Consider the following 26,432-nt stretch of genomic DNA (forward strand, 5'->3'; position numbering starts at 1 on the left):
GGGCGGCGCGGGTGGGAAAGGCTAGAGCGGTCCGGATCCGACCGAATGCCCCGCGCCCCACTTAGTGGCCGCGGACCTAAGGCAAGTCACCGGACCTCTCTGTGTCTCGGCTCCTCTTCTGTGAAATGGGGTCACTGCGGTACCCACCTCAGAGAAGACTGTTGCGAGGCTCAATTGAGATATTACAGGGTAGCTTGTACTTTTTGCACCCTCCCGAAAAACGCTACCACCACTTAACCATCGCCCAACACAACTGGCTTATTGACTTCCCGGAGGCTACAGAGGAACAGAAGAGGAGATCCGTCTCAGGAGAGGCTTACTGTATTCCATTCTCTCCGAGCTCCCTCTAGACCTTTGTCCCCAAACCAGAAAGAAGCGTTATAAACCATGGCCCTCATCACGGGGAGCCCACGGCATAACCGAGGAGTCATCAGCGATACACATGCAGGAAAGTTACTTCGAAGCTCTTACCAGGGGTCACAATCACCGGCATCTGACGGTTCTCCTGGGAACAGGGGTTACAGCCCCACCTGGCCAGCGCTGAGCTCTGACAAAGTCCTGGGTCTACTCGGCACATCTTGCTCGCTTCCCGAGTTCTGTTCCCTGTTGAAGGAGGTGGCTGGTGGCCACCCCCAAGAACGAGGGCATGGGAGGGGGAGGGGAGCTAGGCTCTGTGTTGGCGGTTGCCATGGTATTGCTCCGAGTTCTGGAGCCAACCTGCCCACTCCCTGAGACACTCAGGTCATAGAAGCAGTAGGTCAGAAGCCTGAGGGGACATAACGAGAGCCACTTTGGAGGCCGCCAGTGCACCTGTTGAGATGGAGGCCTCCGATGGGCAAGGGGCTGAAGGGGACAAGCCACTAAACAAGGTGAAGTGGGGCTAGGGAGGTGAGGGAGGGAAGAAAGGAGGGTCCTTGAGGGGCTGGTCTTGGAAAGCAGAGAACATGAGATTCAGGGAAGAAAAGAAGAAGGAAAAATGGTGATGTACATGAGCTAGCAGGAGACGGAAAGAACAAGAGAAGGTTGATTCATTCAAAGACATACATTCCTGGCAAGATGATTGTTGGTTATGGAGACAAGTGCTCGTGTGTGTGTGTGTGCACGTGTGTGTGTGTGCGTGTGCACTTGAGTTATGGTCTGTGTGCTGGATTGGTGTGTTTATGGAGTCGATCCGCCAGAGTCCCCTCGCTCTGGGGCCTGGAGGAGCCTGGGTTCCATACTCTCTCTGTTTCCCTTCCACCCTCTCCCTGGTCTCCGCCTTCAGAGTGGTCTGGGCCTGAGTCTTCCTGAACACAGGCAGGAATTAATGCTCACTTTTCTGAGAGGCTTTTGCAAAGTCAGGTGCAAATCCTACTGTGTCAACCTAATCTTGTGCTCTGACTTCAAGTATTATTTCAAAGTCACTTTGTCTTCATTAATTTTCAGCTTTTTTTCTGGCCCCACGTTTGCTGTCAGAGAGCTTCTTCTCATTACCATCACTGTCACATGCTTTTCTGAGTGCTCATTATTGTGGCTTGATGCTAAGGGTTGGAGGCGGGCCTGGGACTTCGGCGCTCAATAAATGTTTGCTGAATGGATGAGTGAATGACTCCCTGCTCCTTCCCCCAAGGAGTCCCTTAAATCGCTTGGTGCCTCAAAGTGTTCTCATCCGTAATCAGGGATAATGATGTCTCACCTTAAAGAATTTGTGGGAGAATAAAATGAGTTCATGTTTATCAAGTGCTTTGCAAAATTAGCTACAATACTGTGCTCTAATGATTATAAAAGAAATGGGCAGGGCATTCTAGGTTTTCTAAGCAGGGATCTTCAGGGTTGGGTTTCTTTGCTGAGGGCTTACTTGCCTCAGGGCTGGGCCAAGGAAGAGGTCCTAGGGAAAACGGAGAAGGGCTTTGGTTGGAGTTTGGACCACTGGCTGCCTCGCACTGCCCCTCAGGAGCAGGCACCTAAGCCCCCCAGCTGACCGCGGCACCCTGCCTCCTCCCAGGTGACAAATGTACCCTGCTTGGAGAAGAGTTCCGGCACCACACCCACTGGAGACTCACTTGTACGCCATGCCAAGGGCCTGGGCCAGGACACCTTCAAAATTGTGAGTAAGGGACCCTGTCCCTCCTCCAGGCCAGGAGACCTGGGTCAGAAATTGGCAGGCCTCAGATCCATAGCTTACTGTCCCACTTGTCATGTCAAGTAAGACCTTGACAAGAGCCTCCTTACTTAACCGACTTAACACTTCCTGGCCCATAAGGGCTGCTGGTTACTTGGGGCTACCCATCTGCCTCTTCTTTTCTCCTATGGTTGCTCATTTCACCTGTTGCCTCTTCAGTGTAAAGAATATCTAAGGCCACTGAAGAAGTTCCTGCGAAAGCTGCACCTGCCCAGGGATCTTCCCCAGAAGAAGAAGCTAAAGTACATGAAGCAGAGCCTGGTGGTCCTAGGGGACCACATCAACACCTTTTTGCAGCACTACTGCCGAACCTGGGAAATCAAGCACTGGAGGAAGTAGGGCAGCCTTCTTGCCCTTCCCACTATACCCACTCCTGGGCCCCACCCCACACCCCATTCAAGGACACACCTCAGTCAAGATCCCTGAGTCCCTCACCTTTATGTGAAAGAGTGAGGATCCTGGAGTGAGCATGGTGAAGGAGAGGTGGAGAGACCAGGGGCCTCTAGTTACTCAGGGCAGCACTGATTCATGGCAGCTTGCACACGCAGTGGACAAAGAACTCTCCTGACCCTGTGGAGAATGACCTCTGATCGAAAAACTGCTGTGTGGTGTGGGTGGCCAGCACCAGGATGGGGTACTCAAGGTATAGCAAATGTCCACCTCTCCACGTCCCTGGCCAAATCCAAGGAGGCAGGATGTGGTCCATTTCTCCCTGAGTGGGTCGTGGACACAAGACAGAGGCTGAAGGGAGAGGGGCTGTGCTCTGCCTCCCTCAGCCTTGGTTTCCCCCCGCAGGATGCTCTGGCGATTTGTTTCTCTCTTCTCAGAATTAGAGGCGAAACAGCTTCGCAGGCTCTACAAGTACACCAAGAGCAACCAGACGGCCGAGTTCCTGGTGAGGCGCTCAGGAAAGCTCCTCCCGGGCCCAGCTGAGGGTTGGCTGGTGTGTTCTTAGATTGTGGGGGGAGGCCTGGGGCTGAGGGGGCCCTCTGATACCGCCAGCATCCCTTGACTTGTTTCCACACTCACTGCCTCAGGAAGACCCCACTGCCCCTACCTTTACCCCCGACAGGGGGCACAGTGGGGCTGAAGAGGGCAGAGGCTCAGCTTCAAGTTCTTGGTATTTCTTCACTCTCCACACCCACACCCTGATGTTGACAGGTGCAGGGACATTCCCGAGAAGATACGGGTGGGGATGGTGGAAGCCAGGCAGAGAGGCACAGCCAGCTTGGGGAAGGCTCTGAGGACTATCAGAGCCTGGCCTGGCTTTGTTCAAAAACAGTGACTCTCAAACATTTTGGACTCAAGTCATGTTCACCCTCTTAAAAAGCTATTGAGAAGCCCCAAAAGCATTTGTTTATGTAGGTTACAGCTACTGATATTTGCCCTATTAGAAATTAAAACTAGGGGTGCCTGAGTGGCTCAGCCGTTAAGCGTCTGCCTTCGGCTCAGGTCATGGTCCTAGGGTCCTGGGATCGAGCCCCGCATCGGGCTCCCTGCTCGGCGGGAAGCCTGCTTCTCCCTCTCCCACTCCCCCTGCTTGTGTTCCCTCTCTCACTGTGTCTCTCTCTGTCAAATATATAAATAAAATCTTTAAAAAAAAAGAAATTGAAACTAAAGAAAAAATTCTAAATATGTACTCACTAATCCATTTAAAAATCAAAACAAGGAGCCCATTACATTTTAACATAAATAATTTTTATAAGGAATAGCGATATTTTTCAAAACAAAAAAATGTAGTGAGAAGAGTAGCATTGTTTGACATTTTCACAAATCTCTTTAGTGTCTGGTTTAATAGAAAACAGCTGCTTCTGCAGTCTCTTATGCTATGTGACTTGGCTGAAGGACGTGAAGAAAACCCAGGCTGTACAGATGTGTAGTTGGAGAAAAGAGTATTTTACTAGCATTTTCAGAGAGTCATGGATATTTTTCTTTGATACCACACCAAAACCCAACAAGTGGCAGCTACTTATTAGCAATGTGGAATCTGAAACCATATCAATGAATGTTTATATATGTATATATAATTTTAGGTTTACAGAAAATTTGGGTGGAAAGTACAGAGATTTCCCGTATACTAACCCCTCCTGTTGCCCTCATTATTAGCATTTTGCATTAGAGAGGTACATTTATTACCATCACTAAGCCAGTATTGACACATTATTTATGACACATTATTAACTAAATACTGTCCATAGTTTATATTAGGGCCCAATCTTTGTGTTGTACATGCTAGGTTTTTTTTTAAGATTTTATTTATTTATTTGAGAGAGAGAGAGAGAGACAGAGATAGTGAGAGAGAGCACGAGCAGGGAGGAGAGGGAGAAGCCCTCTGCCAAGCAGAGAGCCCGATGTGGGGCTCCATCTCAGGACCCTGGGATCATGACCTGAGCCGAAGGCAGACGCTTAACCAACTGAGCCACCCTATAGGTTTTGACAAATGCATACTGACATGTATCCACCGTTCCAGTATCATACAGAATAGTTTCACTGCCATAAAAATCCTGTGCTCCACATATTCATCCCTCCATCCTTTCCCTCCAAACTCCTGGCAACCATTGATCTTTTTACCATCTCAATATTTCCAGAATGTCATACAGTTGGAATCATACAGTGTGTAGATTTCTCAGATTTGTATCAATGACCTTTTCACACTAGGCTCATTAGAATCCATTGGTTTCTCTCTTGCACTTTGAGGAGACCCCACTTTGCAGGGGGTCAGCGGGGTCAAAATATTTCAGGGGTCCCCAGGGTTTCACAGAGCACCCTTTGGGAATCACTGGTTCAAAATAAGAATCATAGGTAACAGTTTCTATGTGCCAGGCCCTTTATGTTCCCTCCTAGAATCTTCAAAAGTAACCCTACATGGTAATTACAATTAGTGTCCACAGTGTGTAAATGAAGATGCCAGATGCAGAGAGGTAAAGTAACATGACCCAGACCACATAGCCAGTGGGGGCAAGAGCCGGGTTCAAACGTAATCTGGCTCAGGGGAAAGCCTTGCTCTAACTACGGCACCCCACCCCACTCTAGCTACGCATCTTTAACCCAATCCTTTCCCCCTTTGGGTCTCTGTTTCTTCCTCTGAACATGAATGGGTGGATCATTTCAGGGAATCCTCCTCTGAATATGAGGTGTTGTCATTTTAGTGATTCCTGGATTTCACTGGCCAGGAAAATTTCAAAAGATATTTTTAGGCTCTCAATTTTAATCTTGCCAAAGACTTTAAAACAAATACCATTGTTTCATTACAAACAAATGCATAAGGCACTATAACTCTAGGCCAACAGACACATGAGAAGATGCTCAACATCACTTATCATCAGGGAAATAGGAATCAAAACTACAATGAGATGCCACCTCACACCTGTCAGAATGGCTAGAATTAACAACACAGGAAACAGCAGGTGTTGGTGAGGATGCGGAGAAAAAGGAACCCTCCTAACACTTTCCGCAGCCACTGTGGAAAACAGTATGGGGGTTCCTCCAAAAGGTAAACATAGAACGACCTTATGATTCAGCAATTGCACGACTAGGTATTTACCCAAAGGATACAAAAATACTGATTTGAAGGGGCACATGCATCCCGATGTTTATAGCAGCATTATCAGCAATAGCCAAATTATGGAAAGAGCCCAAACATCCATTGACGGATGAACAGATAAAGAAGATATGAGATATATATATATATATATCAGCCATCAAAAGAATGAAGTCTTGCCATTTGCAATGACGTGGATGGAGTTAGAGTGTATTATGCTGAGCGAAATAAGTCAATCAGAGAAAGACAAATACCACATGATTTCACTCATGTGGAATTTAAGAAAACAGATGAACATAGGGGAAGGGGAAAAAAGAGAAAGGGAAGCAAATCATAAGAGACTCTTAACTATGGAGAACTCTTAACTATAGAGCCATAGAGAACTATAGCAACTGAAGGTCGCTGGAGGGAGGTAGGCGGGGCATGGGCCAGCTGGGTGATGGGGAGTAAGGAGGGCACTTGTTGTGAGGAGCACTGGGTGTTGTATGGAAGTGATGAATCACTAAATTCTACTCTGGAAACCAATATTACACTATGTTAACTAGAATTTAAATAAAACCTCGAAGCAAATTAAAAAAGACACTATATATAACTCTAAAAAGAGATGGAGGACATATATCCAAGTAAAGAAGCACCCAAGAAGAGACGGTTGGCAGCCCGGCCTCAGTGCCCCCACGGTCCTTCCTCTCCCCCGTCTGTGACTCGTGCCTCCTGCTGGCTAGGCAGGGGGGTGAGGTGCAGGCAGACCACGGTCATTTCCTCACGGGGGCAGGGCTGGGGCTCTGGAACGTGGGGCCCTCTCTTCTCCACGCTCTCCTCAACATTATGGGCCCATTGCAGGTGACGTTCTGCCCCTTGGACACCCTGGAGAGCTCCCTGCTGGCCGACCGGGAGGACAGTCTGCCCAAGCTGTGCAGTGCGTGGGGGCTGCACAACAACATCAGCTGCATGAAGGAGAGGCTGTCCAAGATGCAGGTGCCTGGCCGAGAGGCCTCCCTGCTGGGGGAGCCACCACCCCGGGGCCTGGGCAGGAAAGGTAATGCCCTTAGGTGTGGGGGCATCGACAGCCCTCCCTTCCCATCTTCCCTTTAACCCCACACTTCTCTCTCGGTCCATCTTTCCTTCCCCTTCTGCACTTTCTTCTTTTCTCCTTTTTGTCCCCCTCCCTGCGGGGGTGCTTATCATAGAAAGTTTGAAATGTATAGATAAGTGTAAAACAGGAGAGAGGAAGGGGGGTGGGGGGATGGGTTAGCCTGGTGATGGGTATTGAGGAGGGCACGTTCTGCATGGAGCACTGGGTGTTATGAACGAACAATGAATCATGGAACACTGCATCAAAAACTAATGATGTAATATATGGTGATTAACATAACAATAAAAAAAATTAAAAAAAAAAAAGAAAAAAAAAAAACAGGAGAGAGGAAAATCACCCATCCCCCAAGGCCATGACCGGTAAAAGTTTTCGCGTGTCTCCCCTCAGCATTCTGCATGATTTCCCTCTGGAGGTCTCATGATGCATACAGTTTGGGATCCTGCGTTTTTCAATGAACAGTTTAAACGAAGCCACTTGCCCATAGGAGTAGAGGCAGAGACCGTCGCTGGCAGTCAGGAGTGGGGACTCCCAGGAGGTGTCTAAGCAGAGGCGGGAAGCCTGCTCTGGGTGTTGGGTGGGCTGTGGACTAAGGAAGTGGTTCATTCCCACAGCAGGGGGAAAGTCGAGTCGGATGGCCTGGGACTGGCCTTCCCGGCAGCCTTGGTCTCTGCCACGACTGCACTGCTTGGCCCTCTGGACAGAGGCTGTGGGGTGAGGGGACAGAGACTCTTCAGTGAGGGGTCCCAGCCAAGGTTGGAAGCTATGAAGGCCCCTCCTGTGCACTGAGGTACAAAGAGATGTAGGAGCCACTTACCCTTCTCCCTTCTGGATCCGGCTTCGGGGACCACAGTTTAGCTGTTCTTGCTTTACTACTGGGGGAGCAAGTGAAGGTGAACAGAGTGGCCTCGGATCTCCGAGTGTGGTCCTAAACTGGCCCCTCTGAGGGTCGGGCTGGCTGGGTCTGATGCAGGCCCCCGGCGCTCGGGGCCTCGCCCACCAGTCACAGCTGCCCCGAGGGGAGAGCAGGAGGGGGAATGGGGCAGAGGCAGTGGGCGCGTTGTCAGGCATTTCCTGAGGCCCAGAGCTCTGTCTGGGCTCTGTGAGGGCCCTTGGCCCTGGTGCCTATAGTTTAAATTGAGGAAGCAAAATATCCAATGGAATGAAGGCCAGTCCATGATGAAGATGATGTAGGCGACGCAGTTCCTGAATCAGATAGGGAAAGTGAGCTCTGGGCTTTGGGGCCAGCCTCCTCCATACCAGGGGACTGGTATCTTTATTTCACCTAACCCTCACCCCTCCGGCATCCTCAGATGGGTGTTATCACCCCCCTTTTACGAGTGAGCCATCTGAGGCCACAGGGCAAAGGGTAGGACAGGCTGGCTGGAGGAGGTAATTCTGGGACGGGCTTTAAAGAACGGGCAGAGGAGAAGGAGGGGAGGAGGGGTAAGGGAGGGAAGGAGAGGAAGGAAAGGTGTGTGCAGAGATGAGGGGCAATGAGCAGACAGTCTGGGCCTGGAGGTGAATGGAAGAGCAGGTTGAAGAAGTGCAGGACGAGGGGTAATAGGAAAAAGCCTTGGATGGTGGGTTAAGAACGTTGGCTTTTATGTAATTCTTAAAATAACATTTTATTCCTACAAACAGAAGCGTAGCATAGAAAATAAGGTGATACCGATAAGCAAAATTAAGAAAATATAAACATCACATTGTCCTCCCTACTGCTAGCACTTTCCAGATGTTTTTTATACATATCAATACATGTATTTTAGCCAAATGAGATCTCACTGCGTATAGGATTTTGATTGGAACTTGCTTTTTTCAGTTAATTAGATCAGCATTCCATGTCAATATTTTCCTTTCATCCAATTGTTGGATTAAGTACTCCTTCTTCAAATTTTCCCAGTAGTCCAGGACCTTTCTTGCACCGATTTCCCACTCATGCATCATTGCACCTGGTCATGTCTCTTCCATCTCTTTGAACCCAACAAAATCCCCTTTTTCACATCCTGACTTGTTGAAGAGATCAGGCCACTGTTCTGCAGAATGTTCCACTTTTGACACTTGTTGCTTCCTTTTGGCATTTTTTTTTAAGCTTGTTCCTCTGTGCATAAACAGAACTTCAGATCAAAAGTCCTGATGAAGTCCTGTTAAATATTTGTTTGCCTGGGATACAGACAAGGTTGTGTTCTTCACCTTGTGTTATATGACAAAGCACGTGCTATCTGCTGGACCCACCATGAACGGGCTCTGGTCAATCACTGAGTCCATCTGTGATATTAAAGGTAACCCATCTGGTGTTTCTTTGGCACCATGTTCATAAGTCAGTTTTTAAGTAAAAAGATGGCAGGGGTTGGCAAACCGTCTGGCAGCCAAGTCCTGGGAACCAGGGCCTGGAATCTGAGACGGGTGTGGGGAGGTCTCAGCGTCAAGAAATGTGGTCTGGTCCTGACTCTGCCCCTCTCTTGCCTAAGGCTTTGGGCAGGGTGGGCTCTGCGCTTGGGTGAGATCCCTCATCTATAAATCGGGGTGATACAGTCTTCCTCCGCCACAGGGTTTCTGTGAGAAAAGAGGAAGGGACAGAGGTTGCAAGTGAAGATAAGATTTTGTCATTCTTCCTTTCTGTCCCTACCACCCCCCCCTGACATGTTACAGGCTGAGATTCTCTTACTGCTTATGTTATCAGGACTGTGTCACTTTCCCTTTTCAGGTTCTCTAAGGAAACTTCCTCACAAAACAAAACTCAAGAGAAAGAGGATTAAGGAAGCCCCAGAGACTCCAGGGACCAGCCCGTAAGAACAGCCAGGCAGGAGGGGCGGGGGCAGCTGGTCCTGGCTCCCAGAGCACTTGTCTTCAACACCTCTGCACCCTGGGGGCTGGGGGCCAATGAGGGGAAAGAAGAGAACTGTCTTTGTCAGAAGGATGATCAGGTCTTAGTTATGTATAAACGGGGTGGGGAAATAAACATCCTTAAGACAGTTCTACCTTACTTGGCTAACAGTCATCATTCATTCATTTTGTAATTTATTAAAAAAAAATATTTGCCAGCTACCTTCTGAGCGGCAGGTGCCCCACACAAGCACAGACAAATAAGGGGTGGTCACTTGCGTCCATGGCCATCCATCGCCACCTAGAGCAGGAGACACACGTGGAGAGATGTTACAACAGTTGAATAGAGGTGCGCGGGAGGCCTTGGCCCGTAACAAAGGAGTGATGTATGCCCAGGGAGGGCGCAGTGTCGGGGGGCACGGTGGGGAGCGGGCCTGGAGTCAGAGAGGGAGAAGTCCGGCAGCCTGCCTCAGTTGTCTGCACTCGGTCTCCTGAGTAACCTGGGGGGGACCATGGCAAGGGAGCCGTCAAGCAGTGGGAACGAGCTGGTGTGACCTGGCGCCTGGGGAGATGCTCTGCAGGCCGCAAGCAAAGTGCACGGAAGTGAGAGACGGGAGAGGCCGAAGGCGGTAGAGGAAGCCACATCAATAGTCGTAGCTAGGATGGTGGTTAAAACCGGTGGTCAAAAATCAGCCGCTGCCTGCGAAACTCGGACCACTGGTGTGTTGTTTGCCCCTTGTGTTCTACTTAGTGTTTAAAACATTTAAAAAAAAAATCAGTTGCCAAAATTAACTTGGTACATTTCACATTAAAAACAACGAACAGCAACAGATTTCTGGCTTTTAACAACTTGCCACATGTGGATGTGCCTCCCCGCAGAAGGGCACGTGGCTCAGGTTTCACGGATACTCTTTCGGCTTCACGGCAGTCCCCACCCTTCCCTCTTGCCTCACACTCTGGCCTTCTTCCCTTTCACTCGTTTCGCTTTTCATATTTGCTACCCTGGGGATATACAAAGGCAGTGAAGATGCGCATAAAGGGGGGTGGGGTGAATTTGTGACATTACTTAGGATAAAACGGACAGTTTTGGTGACAGATGTGAGAGATAAAAGAGGGAGGAGAAAGGTAGTGAAGATGGTACTTTGTTTCTAGCTAGAAAGACCATGTAGCTGGTGGTCAGCTCCAGGAGAGGACACAGGTGCAATCATTTTCCAAAAGCACAGGAGGCAGCAACATACGAGGTGCCCCATATGTGTGTGACCCTTTCTCCTCCCCCCCCTCAATTCATATTCCGGAGTGAGCATCATCACAATGTTTAAGTGTCAAAATGAATATCAATCTAGACTTGAAGAACAAGTACATGGAAGTATAAAGAGGGAAAAAACACCCTGGCTCTCTCTTTGTTGTTTACACTCTTTGCTTCCCAGAAGTGGCGAGATGAGAGTACGGGCTTGGGGGTTGGCCTCGCTCCAGGGGCCCCTGGCAGTCCTGACAACGCGAGGAGGATTTACCAGAGAAGGGTGAGCTGGCTGGAGGATGTCCCTGATGATGGAGGGCCTCTCCAATTTTCTCCACTCCTGAGCGATTTCACTGACAAGGTCCCAGGGAAAGGGCTGGCCATTCTGGGAACACAACAGAACAGGGAGGTGTCCCTGTGTGTGATGCAGCACCACCACCCAGAGGAACGACAGGGTTCTACAGCCTCATTCTTCCAACTGAGGCAGGGCATGAGCAGAGGCGGAGACCAGGGGGAGGGCTGGGAACTTTATATCCGCCCTCGGACCCGCAGGAGGCTGGAAGGCAAAATAGGCAACAGTCTTGGTTCTGCGGCCCTCTTAACTCTTTCCTCAAATTTAGTAGGATCTCAGAATTCCAAAAAAGATCACAGGACATTGCTTCACTCAAAACCCTCCAACAGCACAAAGGATTTTTAGGGCAGTGAAAATACTCAGTGTGATACTAGAATGGTGGATATGTGTCATTATACGCGTGTCCAAATCCATAAAATGTGCAACATCAAGAGTGAGCCCTACTGGAAACTATGGATCCTGGGTGATGATGTGTCCCTGTAACAGGTGTATCACTCCGGTGGGGGCGGGGGGTGAATAATGAGGAGGCTGTGCATGTGTGGGGATGGTGGTGTACGGGAAATCTCTGAATCTTCTGCTCAAATTTGCTATGAACCTAAAACTGCTCTAAAAAAATAAAATATTAAGGGGTGCCTGGGTGGCTCAGTTGGCTAAGCGTCCGACTTTTGGCTTGGGCTCGGGTCATGATCTCCAGGTCCTGGGATGGAGCCCCACATCTGGCTCCCTGCTCAGCAGGGAGTCTGCTTCTCCCTCCCCCTCTGTGCCTCCCCCTCACTCGTGCTCTCTCTCTCTCTCTCTCTCAAATAAATAAATAAATAAAATCTTTTTTTTTTTTAAGTCACCTTCTTGGTGTAGCCTAGCATGTACCCTCGTTTTATTTTTTATTTTTTACTTTTTTAAAAGATTTTATTTATTTGACAGAGAGAGAGAGACAGTGAGAGCAGGAACACAAGCAGGGGGAGTGGGAGAGGGAGAAGCAGGCTTCCTGAGGAGCAGGGAGCCCGATGCGGGGCTCGATCCCAGGACCCTGGGATCATGACCTGAGCTGAAGGCAGACGCTTAACGACTGAGCCACCCAGGCGCCCCTGTGCCCTCATTTTAAATCCCAACATCCACACACACCCTGAATATCCCTTACTCTGCTTTTGTTTTCCTAAGGCACTTATGCCTCTCAAATATTATATAATTTAATGATTATATTTCTCATTTGTTGATGGTATCCTCCCACTAACATGTAAGTTCCACAAGGGCAGAGCCTTTTGTCTGTTTTGTTCATTGCTATATCTCAAACAATTACAGCAGTACCCCCAGAATGTGGCAGGTACGTAACAAACATTTGTAGAATGAATGAACGAATGAGCGAACCCAACTTGAGCATTTAGTCCCACCACTTCCTGGTTCAGAGGGGGGGGGGGGAAAGAGGCCCAAGAAGAAAGGTTGACTTCTCCGAGGTTGGGCAGGAAGTCAACGCTGGAACTGGGACTTACTCAAACTTGATGCCCCTGGGCCAGCACACTTCCCATACACCCATGACACATGGTCCACCTGCCCTTGGCCGAAATGCTCATGCCCCACAAACAACCCATCAGACTCAATGCATTAGTTCTCTGATACTTTGTATTTTCTTAGCTAAGGTGTCTCTACCCAAAGTATGACTCTCTAAGCTGGACTTGGGGACACCAGAAGCAGGTGGTTGGGGAAGGCTATTTGGAGATGAAGTGCCCAGGTGGGGACCCCCCCAATTACACTTTGGCCTATGGTGACTTAGGGGGTAGTCTCACTGTAGGGAAAAGGCCTCACCAAGAGCCAGACCAGGGAGCCCTCTAGGAGGGCCCCTCCCGTAGAGAACAGTGGATACTTTCCCCCAAGTCTTACATGGAAGCAACTTAGAGCTGGGCCAGCTGAATTGAAATACTGACTTTCCAGGTCTCCTGGCTCCACACCCAGTGCTTCTATGTTTTAACTTTATGATTTTTCCTTTGTGCATGCAGACGTTTTCGATTTTTATGTAGTTCAGTGTCCTTCCTTTAATGGCTTATGACTTGGAAAGGTTTTCCCCACTCAGAGAATATTTAAAATTGTGTCTCTCCTTCTAGCCCTAGGGTTTCAATTTTTACATTTAAATCTCTGGTCTATCTGAAATTTATTTTGGTATAAGTTGTATAATAGGAATGCAACATATTTTTTTTTCAGATGGCTAACCAGTTGTCCTTGCACATGTGGGAGTATATTTATAGGATAGGGGGGAAAATCCATCTTTCCCACACTGATTTGAAGTGTCACTTATACATTAGACGCCCGATTTATTTGGGTCTATTTCTGAACGTTCTGTTCTGGTCCATTCATCTGTGTCCATGTAGAATTTTAATGAAAAAGCAGAAAAATATACTAACATAGCAAGAGTACATAAGGGACACCTGGCTGGCTCAGTTGGTAGAGCATGTGACTCTTGATTCTTTTAAAAAAATTATTTTTTTAAAGATTTTATTTATTTATTTGAGAGAGAGAGAGAGCGCACATGAGGGGGGAGGGTCAGAGGGAGAAGCAGACTTCCTGCTGAGCAAGGAGCCCGATATGGGACTCGATCCCGGGACTCCAGGATCATGACCCGAGCCGAAGGCAGTCGCCCAACCAACTGAGCCACCCAGGCGCCCAAAAATTATTTTATTTATTTATTTATTTAGAGATCAATTTATTTAGAGATCACCCAACGTGTGGCTCAAGCTTACAACCCCAAGATCAAGAGTCACACACTCTACAGACTGAGCCAGCCAGATGCCCCTAATCCATTTTGAATTTATTTTTGTGTATGGTGAAAGAAAGTGGTCCAGTTTCACTCTTTTGCATGTGGCTGTCCAGTTTTCCCAACACCCTTTGTTGAAGAGATGTATTTTTTCCATTGTATATTCATTTCTCCTTTGTCGAAGATTAACTGACCATATAATTGTGGGTTTACTTCTGGATTTTCTATTCTATTCCATTGATCTATGTGTTTATTTTTATGCCAGTACCATATTATTTACTACCACTTTGTCATATAACTTGAAATCTGGAATTGTGATGTCTCCAGTTTTGTTTTTTTCTTTTCAAAATTGCTTTGACTATTCGAGGTCTTTGTGCTTCCATACAAATTTTAGGATTGTTTGTTCTAGCTCTGTGAAAAATGTTATTGTATTTTGATAGAGAATGCATTAAATCTGTAGATTGCTTTGGGTAGTACAGATATTTTAATGATATTTCTTCTTCCAATCCATGAGTATGGAATGTTTTTCCATTTTTAATTAATTAATTAATTTCTACGTTTTTCCATGTCTTTGTGTCATCTTCAATTCCTTTCATTAGTATCTTATAGTTTTCACAATACAAGTCTTTCAACTCTTTGGTTAAGTTTATTCCTAGATATCTTATTGGTTTTGGTGCAATTGTAAATGGGATTGTTTTCTTAATTTCTCTTTCTGCTGCTTCATTATTAGTGTATAGGAATGCAACAGATTTTCTATGTTGATTTTGTATCCCACGACTTTATTGAATTCATTTTTCAGTTCTAGTAATTTTTTGTTGGAGTCTTTAGGGTTTTCTATATATAGCATCATGTCATCTGCAAATAGTGAGTTTTACTTCTTCCTTACCAATTTGGGTGACTTTTCTTTTTGTTGTCTGATTGCTGTGCTAGAACTTCCAGTACTATGTTGAATAAAAGTGGTGAGAGTGGACATCCTTGTCTTGTTCCTTGCCTTAAAGGAAAAGCTCTCAGTTTTTCATCATTGAGTATGATGTTGGCTATGGGTGTTTCATAAGTGGCCTTTATTATGTTGAGATATGTTCCCTCTAGACCTACTTCGCAGAGGGTTTTCTTTAATCATGAATGGATGTTGTACTTTGTCAAATGTTTTTCTGCATCTACTGAAATAACCATATGGTTTTTATCCTTTCTCTTATTGATATGAAGTATGTTTATTGTTTTGCAAATATTAAGCCCTTGCATCCTGGGAATAAATCCCACTTGATCGTGGTGATTGATTTTTTAAATATATTGTTGGATTCAGTTTGCTAATATTTTGTTGAGGATTTTTTTTAAAGATTTTATTTATTTATTAATGAGAGACAGAGAGAGAGAGAGAGGCAGAGGAAGAAGCAGACTCCCAAGGAGCAGGGAGCCCGATGTGGGACTCGATCCCAGGACCCTGGGATCATGACCTGAGCCGAAAGCAGATGCTCAACCGACTGAGCCACCCAGGCGCCCTTGCTGAGGATTTTTGCACCTACATATATGAGAGATATTGGCTTGTAGTTCTCTTTTTTTGTGTGTGTCTTTATCTGGTTAGTATCAGGGCGATCCTGGCCTCATAGAATGAATTTGGAAGTTTTCCTTCCTCTTGTATTTTTTGGAATAGTTTGAGAAGAAGGGGTATTAGCTATTCTTTTAATGTTTGGTAGAATTCGCCTGTGAAGCCATCTGGTCCTGGACTTTTGTTTTTCGGGAGTTTTTTGATTAATGATTCAATTTTATTGCTGGTGATTGGTCTGTTCAAGTTTTCTATTTCTTCCTGCTTTAGTTTTGGTGGGTTATAAATTTTTAGGAATTTGTCCATTTCTTCTAAGTTGTCTAATCTGTTGGCATATGGGTTTTCATAATATTCTGTTACAATTGTTTGTATTTCTGTGGTGTTGGTTGTTATCTCTTCTCTTCCATTGGTAGTTTTATTTGGGTCCTCTCTCTTTTTTTTTAATGAGGGTGGCTAGAGTTTCATCCATTTTGTTGATCTTTCCAAAGAATCAGCTTCCGGTGTCACTGATCTGTTCTATTGTGGGTTTTTTTTTTTTTAAGTTTTTATGTCATGTATTTCTGCTCTAGTCTTTATTATTTTCTTCCTTTTGCAGGGCTTGAGTTTTGTTTGCTGTTCTTTTTCTAGCTCCTTTAGGTATAAGTTTAGGTTGTTTGAGATTTTTCTTCCTTCTTGAGGTAGCTCTGTATTGCTATAAACTTCCCTTTTAGGGGGCGCCTGGGTGGCTCAGTTGGTTAAGTGACTGCCTTCAGCTCAGGTCATGATCCTGGAGTCCCCGGATCGAGTCCCGCATCGGGCTCCCTGCTCAGCGAGGAGCCTGCTTCTCCCTCTAACCCTCCCTCCTCTCATGTACTCTCTCTCTCTCTCTCTCATTCTCGTTCTCTCAAATAAATAAATAAATAAATCTTAAAAAAAAAAACTTCCCTTTTAGGACCACTTTTGTTGCATCCCAAAGATTTTTGACTGTTGTGTTTTCATTTTCATTTGTTTTCATGTAATTTTTGATTTCTCAAGATTACAAGTATTTAAAAAAAGACTTTTTGCTATTTTCCATATATAGTTAATATACATCACCTGTATGAGATAGAAAAAAAAAGTATTTGGTTTTTCAGTGTCAGTTTATCAATCCCATTCCACCTCATGGGGCTCCCTCCCCTCCCCTCACTTTTGCTCAGTGGGAGGGTTAGTATGGCTAGAAAAAGGGTCTCATAGTCTCCTCTTTGGATTTTCCCTAAAGTTTGTGTGAACTCATTTAACATTCTCCCCACAACCCCCCAGCCCTTGTGGTATAGCTTCTCCTGGTGTGGGAGAGTAGTGTCCTAAATTCTCAGGTTGGCCCTGGGAGTCTGCAGCCAAAGAGCCTGGTGATATCTATGGCTTTGAGATGACCAGAGGCAAGGGCACAGCTGTACGGGTCATGTTGCATTTTTTGCTAGATGTAGGATTCTGGTCCAGCTCCAAAGTCTGCATTCTAAACCATACTAGAGATGTCTCTAGGATATGATAAACCCTCCATCAGGGAGACGTTAAGAAACAGATATGGGATGTCCTTAGGGGCAGAGAGATCTTTGAGGACCCAGGGCAATCTTGGGCTTGAGTGAGTCTGTCCACACTACCATTCTGGCCTGGGTTGTGCTAGTGAACTGTGAGCTTCCTGGAAATGTTGGTAGGCTTTGATGGACTCCCTCCTCCAGCTTCTCTCTTCTCAGACTCCTCCCTTTCTCACCTGTAGTGACTTCTCTGTCACTGGAACCAACCTTCAGAAGGACGCAATCTTCCTAACACTCTTCCTCCACGAACCTGACCTGAAGCCAAGAGCTTAGCTCAACCCTACTTACTATCCAAATCCTGAGTAACTGCTATGGTGCTGGGTACCAGCTGAGTCTTACAGGTGCATCCTGGCAGATGGAGTCACCTGGCTAGGCATGCTGCATCATCACGTATTTAGTAAAAGGGAGGTTTTCAGGCTCCTCTTTCTTCTCCTCCATAATCCTCTAGCAAGGGAGAAAGAAACTAACATTTCCACAATGTCTATAATGGGCGTGGTACCGACTCAGGCGTTGCATTCATTTTATTTAATCTTCATTATAATCCAAGAGCCAGGTAGTGTCCTTTTCACTTGAAAGATGAGGAGCCAAGGTCAGAAATTTGCCTAAGTTCTCCAAGCTAGTAAAAAGCAGCTCCTCTGGACTCTTAAGTCCTTGTTCTCATTGTAAGCACCCTGCCTCCCTAGAATTCTCACCTTCAGATGAACCTTGACTTTATTTATAAAATATTTATTTATTTGAGAGAGAGCGAGCGAGCTCTCGCACAAGCAGGGGGTGGGGGGGGAGGGAGGAGCAGGCTCCCCGCTGAGCAGGGAGCCCAATGTGGGGCTCCATCCCAGGACCCCAGGACCATGACCTGAGCCGAAGGCAGACGCTTAACTGAACCACCCAGGTGCCCCAAAACTTGACTCTCGGTAATCATGTTTCTAAAAACTAAAAGATTTGAATGATCAAATATATACTAGGTAAACTTCATCCCAGTCAAAAAGCACCAAAGGTGCTTTTTATTTTTTTAAAGATTTTATTTATTTATTTGAGAGAGTGAGCACAAGCGGGGTGAAGGGGCAGAGGGTGAAGGAGAGGGAGAAGCAGACACCTCGCTGAGCAGGGAGCCCGTTGCAGGGCTTGATCCCAGGACCCTGGGATCATGACCTGAGCTAAAGGCAGACGCTTAATGGACTGAGCCACCCAGGCGCCAGTTTGTTTTTAAGTAATCTCTTACCCAATGTGGAGCTCGAACTCATGACTCCGAGATCAGGGGTCGCATGCTCTACTGTGAGTCAGCCAGGCGCCCCTAAGGGTGGTTTTTAAATAATGACTCTTTGTTTGGTCTTGTGTAATTTAGTTACTCTGACACCAACATACCAGATGCAGAACATGTGCTGTGATGAGAGCCAATAACAGAAGAGAAAAATACTCAAACGACTTTAGGAGCAGCAAGAGTCAAGGACAAAGCCTGATTCTGTGCTGAGCAGGAATTTAAATGCAAATCAAGTTTGACATGTTCTATCAACGTTCTAATTCAGAAAATAAATTGTACTTAAGGTTTATCAAGGCACTGAGTGGAAGTGATCAGATTTTTTCAAACTTTATCATACTTTATCATGTCTTATATAACTGCTAATGCAATTGGAAAGTTTGTCCTAAAAATTTTAACTGTGGTAACTCATAAAATGTATCATCTTAAGTGTACAGTTCAGTAGTAGTATATCCATTGTTGTGTAATGAATCTCCAGAACCATTTCATCTTGCAAAACTGAAACTGTACCCATTAAGCGACCACTCCCCATTTTCAGCTCCTCCCGGCTCTGACAACTACCATTCTACTGTCTCTGTGTTTGACCATATACCTCATGTAAGTAGATTCATACTTAACAGTTACAGTATACTCTCCCCTCCCTTTTGTGCCTGGCTTATATCACTTTAGCATTATGCCTTAAGGTTCAATGTTGTAGCATGTGTTAGAAATTCCTTCCTTTTGGGGGCGCCTGGGTGGCTCAGTTGGTTAAGTGACTGCCTTCAGCTCAGGTCATGATCCTGGAGTCCCGGGATCGAGTCCCACATCGGGCTTCCTGCTCAGCAGGGAGTCAGCTTCTCCCACTGACCCTCTTCCCTCTCGTGCTTTCTATCTCTCATTCTCTCTCTCAAATAATCTTAAAAAAAAAAAATCTTAAAAAAAAAAAATTCCTTCCTTTTGGGGCGCCTGGATGGCTCAGTTGGTTAAGTGTCTGCCTTTGGCTCGGGTCGTGATCCTGGGGTCCTGGCATCGAGCCCCATATCTGGCTCCCTGCTCTGTGGGGGGCCTGCTTCTCCCTCCCCGTCTCTCATGAATAAATAAAATTTTTAAAAAGTTTAAAAAAAGAAATTTTTTCCTTTTTAAGAAATAATTCTTATTTTGAATATTATTATTTTTTAAGATTTTATTTGTTTCACAGAGAGAGACACAGCAAGAGAGGGAACACAAGCAGGGAGAGTGGGAGAGGGAGAGGGAGAAGCAGGCTTCCCGCCGAGCAGGGAACCCCATGCGGGGCTCGATCCCAGGACCCTGGGTTATCATCATTCAGGATAATATTGCATTGTATGGATATATCACATTTTGTTTATCCATTCATCCACTGATGGACATTTGGGTTGCTTCTATATTTTGGTTATTATGAATAATGATGCTATGAACATGGTGTACAAATGAAAGACCCTGCTTTTTTTTTTTTTTAAAGATTTTATTTATTTGAGAAAGAGAGAGAATGAGAGATAGAGAGCACAAGAGGGAAGAGGGTCAGAGGGAGAAGCAGACTCCCCGCTGAGCAGGGAACCCGATGTGGGACTCGATCCCGGGACTCCAGGATCATGACCTGAGCCGAAGGCAGTCGCTTAACCAACTGAGCCACCCAGGCGCCCGCTTTCAATTCTTTTGAACATATACCCCTAAAAAGGATTGCTGGATCACATGGTAATTCTATTTTTAATTTTTTGAGGAACCACCTTACTGTTTACCATAGCAGATGCACCTTTTTACATCCCCATCAATAATGCATGAGGTCGGGGCACCTGGGTGGCTCAGATGGTTAAGCCTGCCTTCGGCTCAGGTCATGATCCCAGGGTCCTGGGATGGAGCCCGTCTGGCTTCTGGCTCAGTGGGGAGCCTGCTTTTCCCTCTCCCTCTCCCCCTGCTTGTGCTCTGTTATCTCTGTGTCTCAAATGAATAAATAAAATCTTTAAAAAAAAATGCATGAGGTCTCCAACTTCTCTACATCCTTGCCAACACTTTTGTTTTTGATAACAACCATCCTGATGAGTCTGAGTTTGCCTTGAATTTTTGAACTGTAGAAATAGATGTGTATAAAGTAAGTGGGTGTGGTTTGCTAACATCTTTAGAATAGTATCTGCTACAGAGTAAATTCTATGTAAAATTTGTTAAATGCACAATCAGCAACGTTTGTAAGCTGTAAAGTTTTAATTATGTTAGTTGTATGTTCATAGGGTAATGTCTTTTTAACTAAGTTTTAAATAAAATGGGGCTTAAGTACCAAGAAGAGGCAATTCGAACTTTCAGGGAAGGCTTCCTTGTCCTTTGAGTTTGACAGATGAATAAAAGTTTAGGCACAAAATGGCATGCCATACAAAAGAGAGAACAGCATGTTCAAAGTCATGGGAATGTAAAAAGAAAAATTTAAGCAGTCTCATTGCAGGTGGCAAGTGAGATCAACCCAGTGCTGACTATTGCAAGTGAAGGTGGGATTTTGTTGAAATGTTAATTTTCTTTATATTAACTTAAAATTTGGTTTCATTTCCAGCACCAGCTGTTCTGCGTGCTTACGATTCACTGTTTCATGGCAGATTTTCTTAAAGACCTAATTTGAGGGCACCTGGGTGGCTCAGTCGTTAAGCGTCTGCCTTCAGCTCAGGTCATGATCCCGGGGATCCTGGGATCGAGCCCCGAAGCAGGCTTCCTGAGCAGGAAGCCTGCTTCTCCCTCTCCCACTCCCCCTGATTGTGTTCCCTCTCTCGCTGTGTCTCTGTCAAATAAATAAATAAAATCTTAAAAAAAAACAAAAAAACCCAGGTTGCAATAATAATCCCAAGTCCCGACCAAAAGTGATCACAACTGAATTGGAAACAGATACGCTATGAATGCAGGAACACTATATTTATTAGGTCAATAATTCATTTTTAGCAATACAAGTACAGAATATATCACAATGCTGGTTACAAACATACTTAGTATGGTTCAATGGTTACAAATAATGGTGGGCACTACAAGTTTGTGTTAAAAGGATGATATGAAAGGTCATTCTGACACAATGAACAATTGTCTTAAAAAAATCTCAATGACCCTAGATATTTCTATAGAAATTACTGTGGCACTATTAGTGGGGATTTTCATGTAAAGAATTGTTAGTAATTTGTTTCATTAAGAGCTCTTGAGCCTATTAAACTAAAATCCCCTGTTGCTTAATAAAGTATAAAAATAGTACTGACTTGGTAATATTTAATAAAAGGTAGCATTCATTCACATCATAAAAGTAGAACTAAACTGAAAAGTTTTAGTTACCATGGCAACATCTTTCCATAAAAGGAATATACAGAAATGAGTAATGTTACACAAACGGTACCTGCAACAATTATCTAGTGATCCAACACTTGTGCACCACAAACCAGGTTTTCTAGATATCTATATATAGCATATATTTTTAATCTTAAATTTTACTTTTGAAAAAAAATGTGCACTTCAACAAACTCACTAAGGCCACTCATGCTATAGATACCTAGGACTGCAATTAAAGAATAGTATTATTTAAGAAATCCTAAAGCACACTCCTTCAGATCACCGACAGGGTAAAACCAGTTTTCTGCCTAACACATTCCTGAGATTTGTGGGCAATACAACTACTAGTGTTCAAGCTGGAGATTAATCCAAATGTCAGATTAAAAAAAAATTTTTTTTTCCTAGCAAGAACTGAGGTCCTCCAAAGCCAAGAGGTGAAATATATACATTAATTTTTAAAGCAAAAATAAAACTCTTAAAAAAGTTCGTACTTATATAAATAAGTGTTTTTCCAGTAGTAACTTTGTCGTCCAGAAAAGGAACAGTTTGCAAGCAGCAAGGCTACAAATTCTGGGGAAAAAATAAAGACCAAGTGGCAGTTAAGAGTACCTGCTAACTAAGCAAACCATTGTTTCAATTTGTAAAGTATGGCCAAAAGCTTCCGCTGTGTTTTAGGTGCTGACTGTTGAGCACTGTGTGTGCATGTAAGGAGTTGCCAAATGGCACTCTACATTTATTTATAAGGTAGCAGCCTCTGTACTTAATTTTCACAACATTATGAACTCTTCCCAAACAGGCTAGGAACAAAGGCCTTTGTCAAATCTTTAATTTCACAAATTAATTAACCACGTACCTGCACACGGATTACTACAGAGCAACAGTGAGTTTGTTTTTTAACCAAGGAGAGACAGAGCATCAATGACAAGAAGGGTCCTAAAGCTTTGGGGACCCATAAAACCTGTGGTCTAAAAAACCCAATTGGTTCTATTACACTGGATGCAGGAGTGACTGACCATCTGTGTGGCACAGGAGAGCCCCCCGATGCACCCAATCTGAGTAGCACCAACGTTGGGAAAAAGACTGGGTAATAGAGAAGAAATGAAAGTCAGGGAAGGATGAGACCAAAGGCCCCTTATTTAACATTACTTTGCTGAACTTCCAGAAAAATCTTTAAGTTGGTCTAGGCTTCCTTACACATAACCCCCACCATATGTGAAAAGTCTGTGCAAGCTATTGGTTACTGTGAGGTAAATTTTATTCTTTTGAGATTCTTTTTAACCCCATAAAGTACTAATATTCACCTCTCTAAGCTACCCTAAACATCCCTAGGAATAAAGGATAAACCCCACACTTAGAATCATTAGGGTATTATTCTTCATTACAACCAGAATTAATAGCATACTCTTTGTTATATCATTAACAAGCTGTCAATCTCTTTTCTCAGCCTACAGTTTTTGCATTAAATCAAAGTGTACGGACTTATAGAAAACTACATTAAAGCAGTGGTAATAAAGGGAAACTACCAATGCTTTTTAGAAAAACTGGCTGCCACGTAACATTATCACCCTGTGATCGTAGGCTCCTAAATACCATGTTGTTTTATCACTGAGTGTGAGCTAAGTTGAGCTCAAATTGAATTAAGAGAGGATGAAGCCTTAAGTCATTTGCTTGATTTTATCCTAGGAAATGCTGTATGTGCACAAAACCAAAAGATACAGATTGATTTAAAAAAAAAACTTCATATGGAAACGTTAAGTTTCAAAATATTTATTGAAAAACAATTTACCATGACATTCCTATACCACAAACATACCACATGACTCTAAATAACCAACAAAAGTATACAAAGCCTATCCTGGAAATATCTTTGGAGGTATTAAATATATAGGCCTGTAAGGATAGAGCTGAGTAACTTAATAAATGTTAGTCCTTGGTCACACAGACTATTTGGTAATTAATAAAGAGGTGCCTCTTGGTGTTAGACTGCAATTAACTGGGAGGGGAGGTGCAGGTGTGCCAATGTACTCTTTTTAAAATGAAAAAGAAAATAATTCAATTTGAGGAATAAACCCAGGTTTTGAAATCATGGTTACAATATTAGGGTCTGGGCTTGCTTCATCTCTTTCTGTACCTCCCCCAGTCAATCCCCTCCTGGGGACTTAAAAACACTGGCTCATAACTAACAAGACTGAAAGTAACAGTTTTAAACAAGATTAGGTTTGGGAAGTTCAAAAAAGTGTTGAAAATCAAATTTACCTGAAATCTCCAATTAATTTTTCTGTACTCAATGTGGCAGTTTAGATTTCTTCCCCCCTCCAACCCCAGCGTGCATGTTAAAAGAAAACCAAAATTCAACACACATCCACTCACCCACAGACTACTCCAAGCATTAGCTAAGAGCAACATCTCTGACAGCCAAGTCATGAACCCCTGAAAATAGGGGGGAAAACCCTGATTCTTAACTATAGAGGCACCACATAGGCCACTATAGTAAGAACTGAGGTAACAGCAAAAGACCTTTTTGTTTCTTAATTGCTACATGTCACTTTCCAAATCTGAGTATTAATTACCTCAATATTAAATAACCTGACTGGCTTAAGATTACAAAAATCAAAACCCAATAAACAGGAAGACAAGTTAGTGAAACAGATATATAACTAGGGGATCTCTGCATTTGACTCTTGAATTTCAAATAAAATGACACAGCTGTACTATTATTTACCATAAAAATGAAGGATCTCTAAGAATTGCTTCTTTTGGGCATTCATTTTTCCATTAATCCCCACAAACCATATAGTAACCTAAAATTCCCACCCATGAGCTATTTCACGACTCTTAGCCAATATACTTGTTAATTGCATTGATTATTAGGGTAACATTTAAAATGAGGGGGATGGTTGCAGCAGATATTTATAGACTTGCTTATGGCATTGCCATCTGTGCACACTGACTAAAGATACACCATCGAAACTGCCAAATCTCCCTAGTTTGGTGTCTAATTACATGAATATAGTTTTTGCATTATCACTTTTCATTATACCTCTAAATGAAACATTCTACTGATAAAAGTATATGCAGGGGCTAAAATAATTACCTAAAGCCTCTGGTCCAAATAACCCCTTTCTACATTAGGCTGGTCCTTTTTAAGTCCTCCTGGTCCTGTTCGCAAACGCTTTCAGAGCATCTTGCATTGTTATACCAAAAAACCCTGAAACAAGCAAAGGGTTAATAAAACTGCTCGTCTGTCAGCTTTTCTATTACTTACAGATCAACACTGGTCCAGTTCAGATGAATCTGACAATCCTTCCCTGTAATAGAGCTCTGGAGTGGTTGTATCCACTTCTCTGGGTAAGGTAGCCAAACCTAAGTCAGGATGTCCCTCTTCTACTAGTACTGTGTTAACTTTTCTATACTGCATATAAAGATTTTCCCCATAAAATTTCTTTACAATACAGTATTGAATACCTCCACAAGGAAGAATATGTTAAAAAGTTGTTAAAATCATCCTTACATAATAAGAATGCAACTCTTTTAAACTCTTAAATAGTTTTATTTAGGGGTTCTTTTCAGGCTTTCTGCAAAATGAATTATTCTTTAAAATGGAAAAAAAAAAAGATTTCCTGTTGTTTGTTCTACTAGGTTGAAAATATGGGCCAGACTACTTATACATGCGGTACATGCTGAATATAACTGAATATATGCTTATTCCTACGGACACTCTGCAAGGTAGGGATCACCCAAATAGGGTCAATGGACTGGACCAGTGTTTCAATGCAAATTCCAGCCCCAAAAAACAACATGGTTTTGATTTCACAGTATGAATTCCCTGGAATCTGGGAAAAGGTAAATTAATTAACTGAGGTCCTCCCTCAGCAGCTCGGTCCCTCAACATTCTGAGAAATCAAGAAGGACTGCACCACTTCTTCAGTGGACTGGGGGCTGGTGTTGACATCTTCAAGAGCATCGGTCACCGAATATTGACGATCTCGCAACCGGTTCCAGTTAGACAGAACATTGTGATATTCAAACACTTTCTCATAATTTCCAATGGAGTTGTAAAGTTTAATGAGACCTCGGTAATCATATTCTAGTCCACTGTAGCCTTCACCAAACAGTTTCTTCCCTGAAAGTAAAACACACATACACACATGCACAAGGGAAAAAAAAAAAAAAAGAAAGCTCAAATAATGAAACAAGAGGTTCTTAAAAAAATAACACAAGTTCAATTCTTTAAATAAGGTGGCTTTATTTTATTTCCTAGGCTAAATGAGAAACTAATGAGATTGGGTACCCACAGACAAGATAAATATTAGAATTAAGAACTTCTGTTCTTTGAAAGGCACCATTTAGAAACAAGGAGCAGAGTGAGTTATCTCTCTTACAACATATATAACCAACAAAGGGCTTGCTGCATCCATAGTATATGAAGACCTTATATAAATCAATAAGGAACGACAGACAATTCAATATAAAAATAGGGAAGAATTTTTTTTTTTTAAGTAAACTCTACCCTTAACATGGGGCTCAAACCCATGACCCTGAGATCAAGAGTCACATGCTCTACTGACAGAGCCAGCCAGGTACCCCCAAAACAGGGAAAAATTTTAATAGGCACATTAGATGATGACTACAGTACGTTATTCTGTAATCTTATTTCCTGAAATGGAAACAATCCAAATGTTCTGAATGTCCATTAACATAGAATGGATAAATGATATACTAATCCAATAAAATATTATACAGCACTGGAAATTAATAAGCGATAGTGTTATGGAACGACACAGATGTATTTCACAATTCATGTTCACCAAAAGAAACCAGACATGTAAAAATATGCATTGCATGA

The 26,432-nt window shown here is 44.0% G+C and overlaps 2 protein-coding genes and 1 long non-coding RNA gene across 5 annotated transcripts in view; 1 reads left to right on the forward strand and 2 right to left on the reverse strand.

The window, feature by feature from the left end:
* Positions 1 to 646: 646 nt before the first annotated feature.
* Positions 647 to 9,770, forward strand: CHCT1 (CHD1 helical C-terminal domain containing 1). 3 transcript variants are annotated; one of them, XM_073879248.1, is made up of 6 exons: positions 647 to 869; positions 1,985 to 2,086; positions 2,321 to 2,496; positions 2,957 to 3,104; positions 6,543 to 6,738; positions 9,500 to 9,770. In XM_073879248.1, exons 1-6 carry the CDS (start codon positions 819 to 821, stop codon positions 9,583 to 9,585), a joined length of 759 nt encoding a protein of 252 aa, XP_073735349.1. In that variant the 5' UTR covers positions 647 to 818; the 3' UTR covers positions 9,586 to 9,770. The 3 variants fall into 3 exon arrangements, with proteins under 3 accessions (XP_073735349.1, XP_025707206.1, XP_025707205.1); XM_025851421.2 differs by having other exon boundaries at positions 657 to 869; positions 2,989 to 3,056; XM_025851420.2 differs by having other exon boundaries at positions 669 to 869; positions 2,957 to 3,056.
* On the reverse strand, positions 8,788 to 11,236 carry LOC141370387 (uncharacterized). Its single transcript, XR_012374381.1, has 3 exons — positions 11,130 to 11,236; positions 9,842 to 9,919; positions 8,788 to 9,348 (listed from the first exon to the last, which is right to left on the reverse strand). It is a non-coding gene; the product is annotated as an uncharacterized lncRNA (long non-coding RNA).
* A 12,101-nt stretch (positions 11,237 to 23,337) lies between these two features.
* The window catches only part of APPBP2 (amyloid beta precursor protein binding protein 2), a 59,623-nt gene continuing 56,528 nt past the window's right edge, over positions 23,338 to 26,432 (reverse strand). The window contains exon 13 of the mRNA XM_025851279.2: positions 23,338 to 25,709. Coding sequence (XP_025707064.1) covers positions 25,456 to 25,709 — 254 coding nt within the window. The 3' untranslated portion in view covers positions 23,338 to 25,455. The remainder of the gene's footprint in view (positions 25,710 to 26,432) is intronic.

This window comes from Callorhinus ursinus, unplaced genomic scaffold (assembly GCF_003265705.2).
Source record: "Callorhinus ursinus isolate GAN/ISIS: 27379988/994484 unplaced genomic scaffold, GSC_fseal_2.0 scaffold34, whole genome shotgun sequence".
NCBI classification, from domain to species: domain Eukaryota; kingdom Metazoa; phylum Chordata; class Mammalia; order Carnivora; family Otariidae; genus Callorhinus; species Callorhinus ursinus.

What these genes read in the sequence shown, in the direction of transcription:
- CHCT1 (XM_073879248.1), top strand. Translation starts at nt 819, where the DNA reads ATGGAGGCCTCCGATGGGCAAGGGGCTGAAGGGGACAAGCCACTAAAC. An exon ending in GGGACAAGCCACTAAACAAG is followed by an intron (nt 870 to 1,984) that starts GTGAAGTGGGGC and finishes GCCTCCTCCCAG; the next exon opens with GTGACAAATGTACCCTGCTT. An exon ending in CCGGGGCCTGGGCAGGAAAG is followed by an intron (nt 6,739 to 9,499) that starts GTAATGCCCTTA and finishes TTCCCTTTTCAG; the next exon opens with GTTCTCTAAGGAAACTTCCT.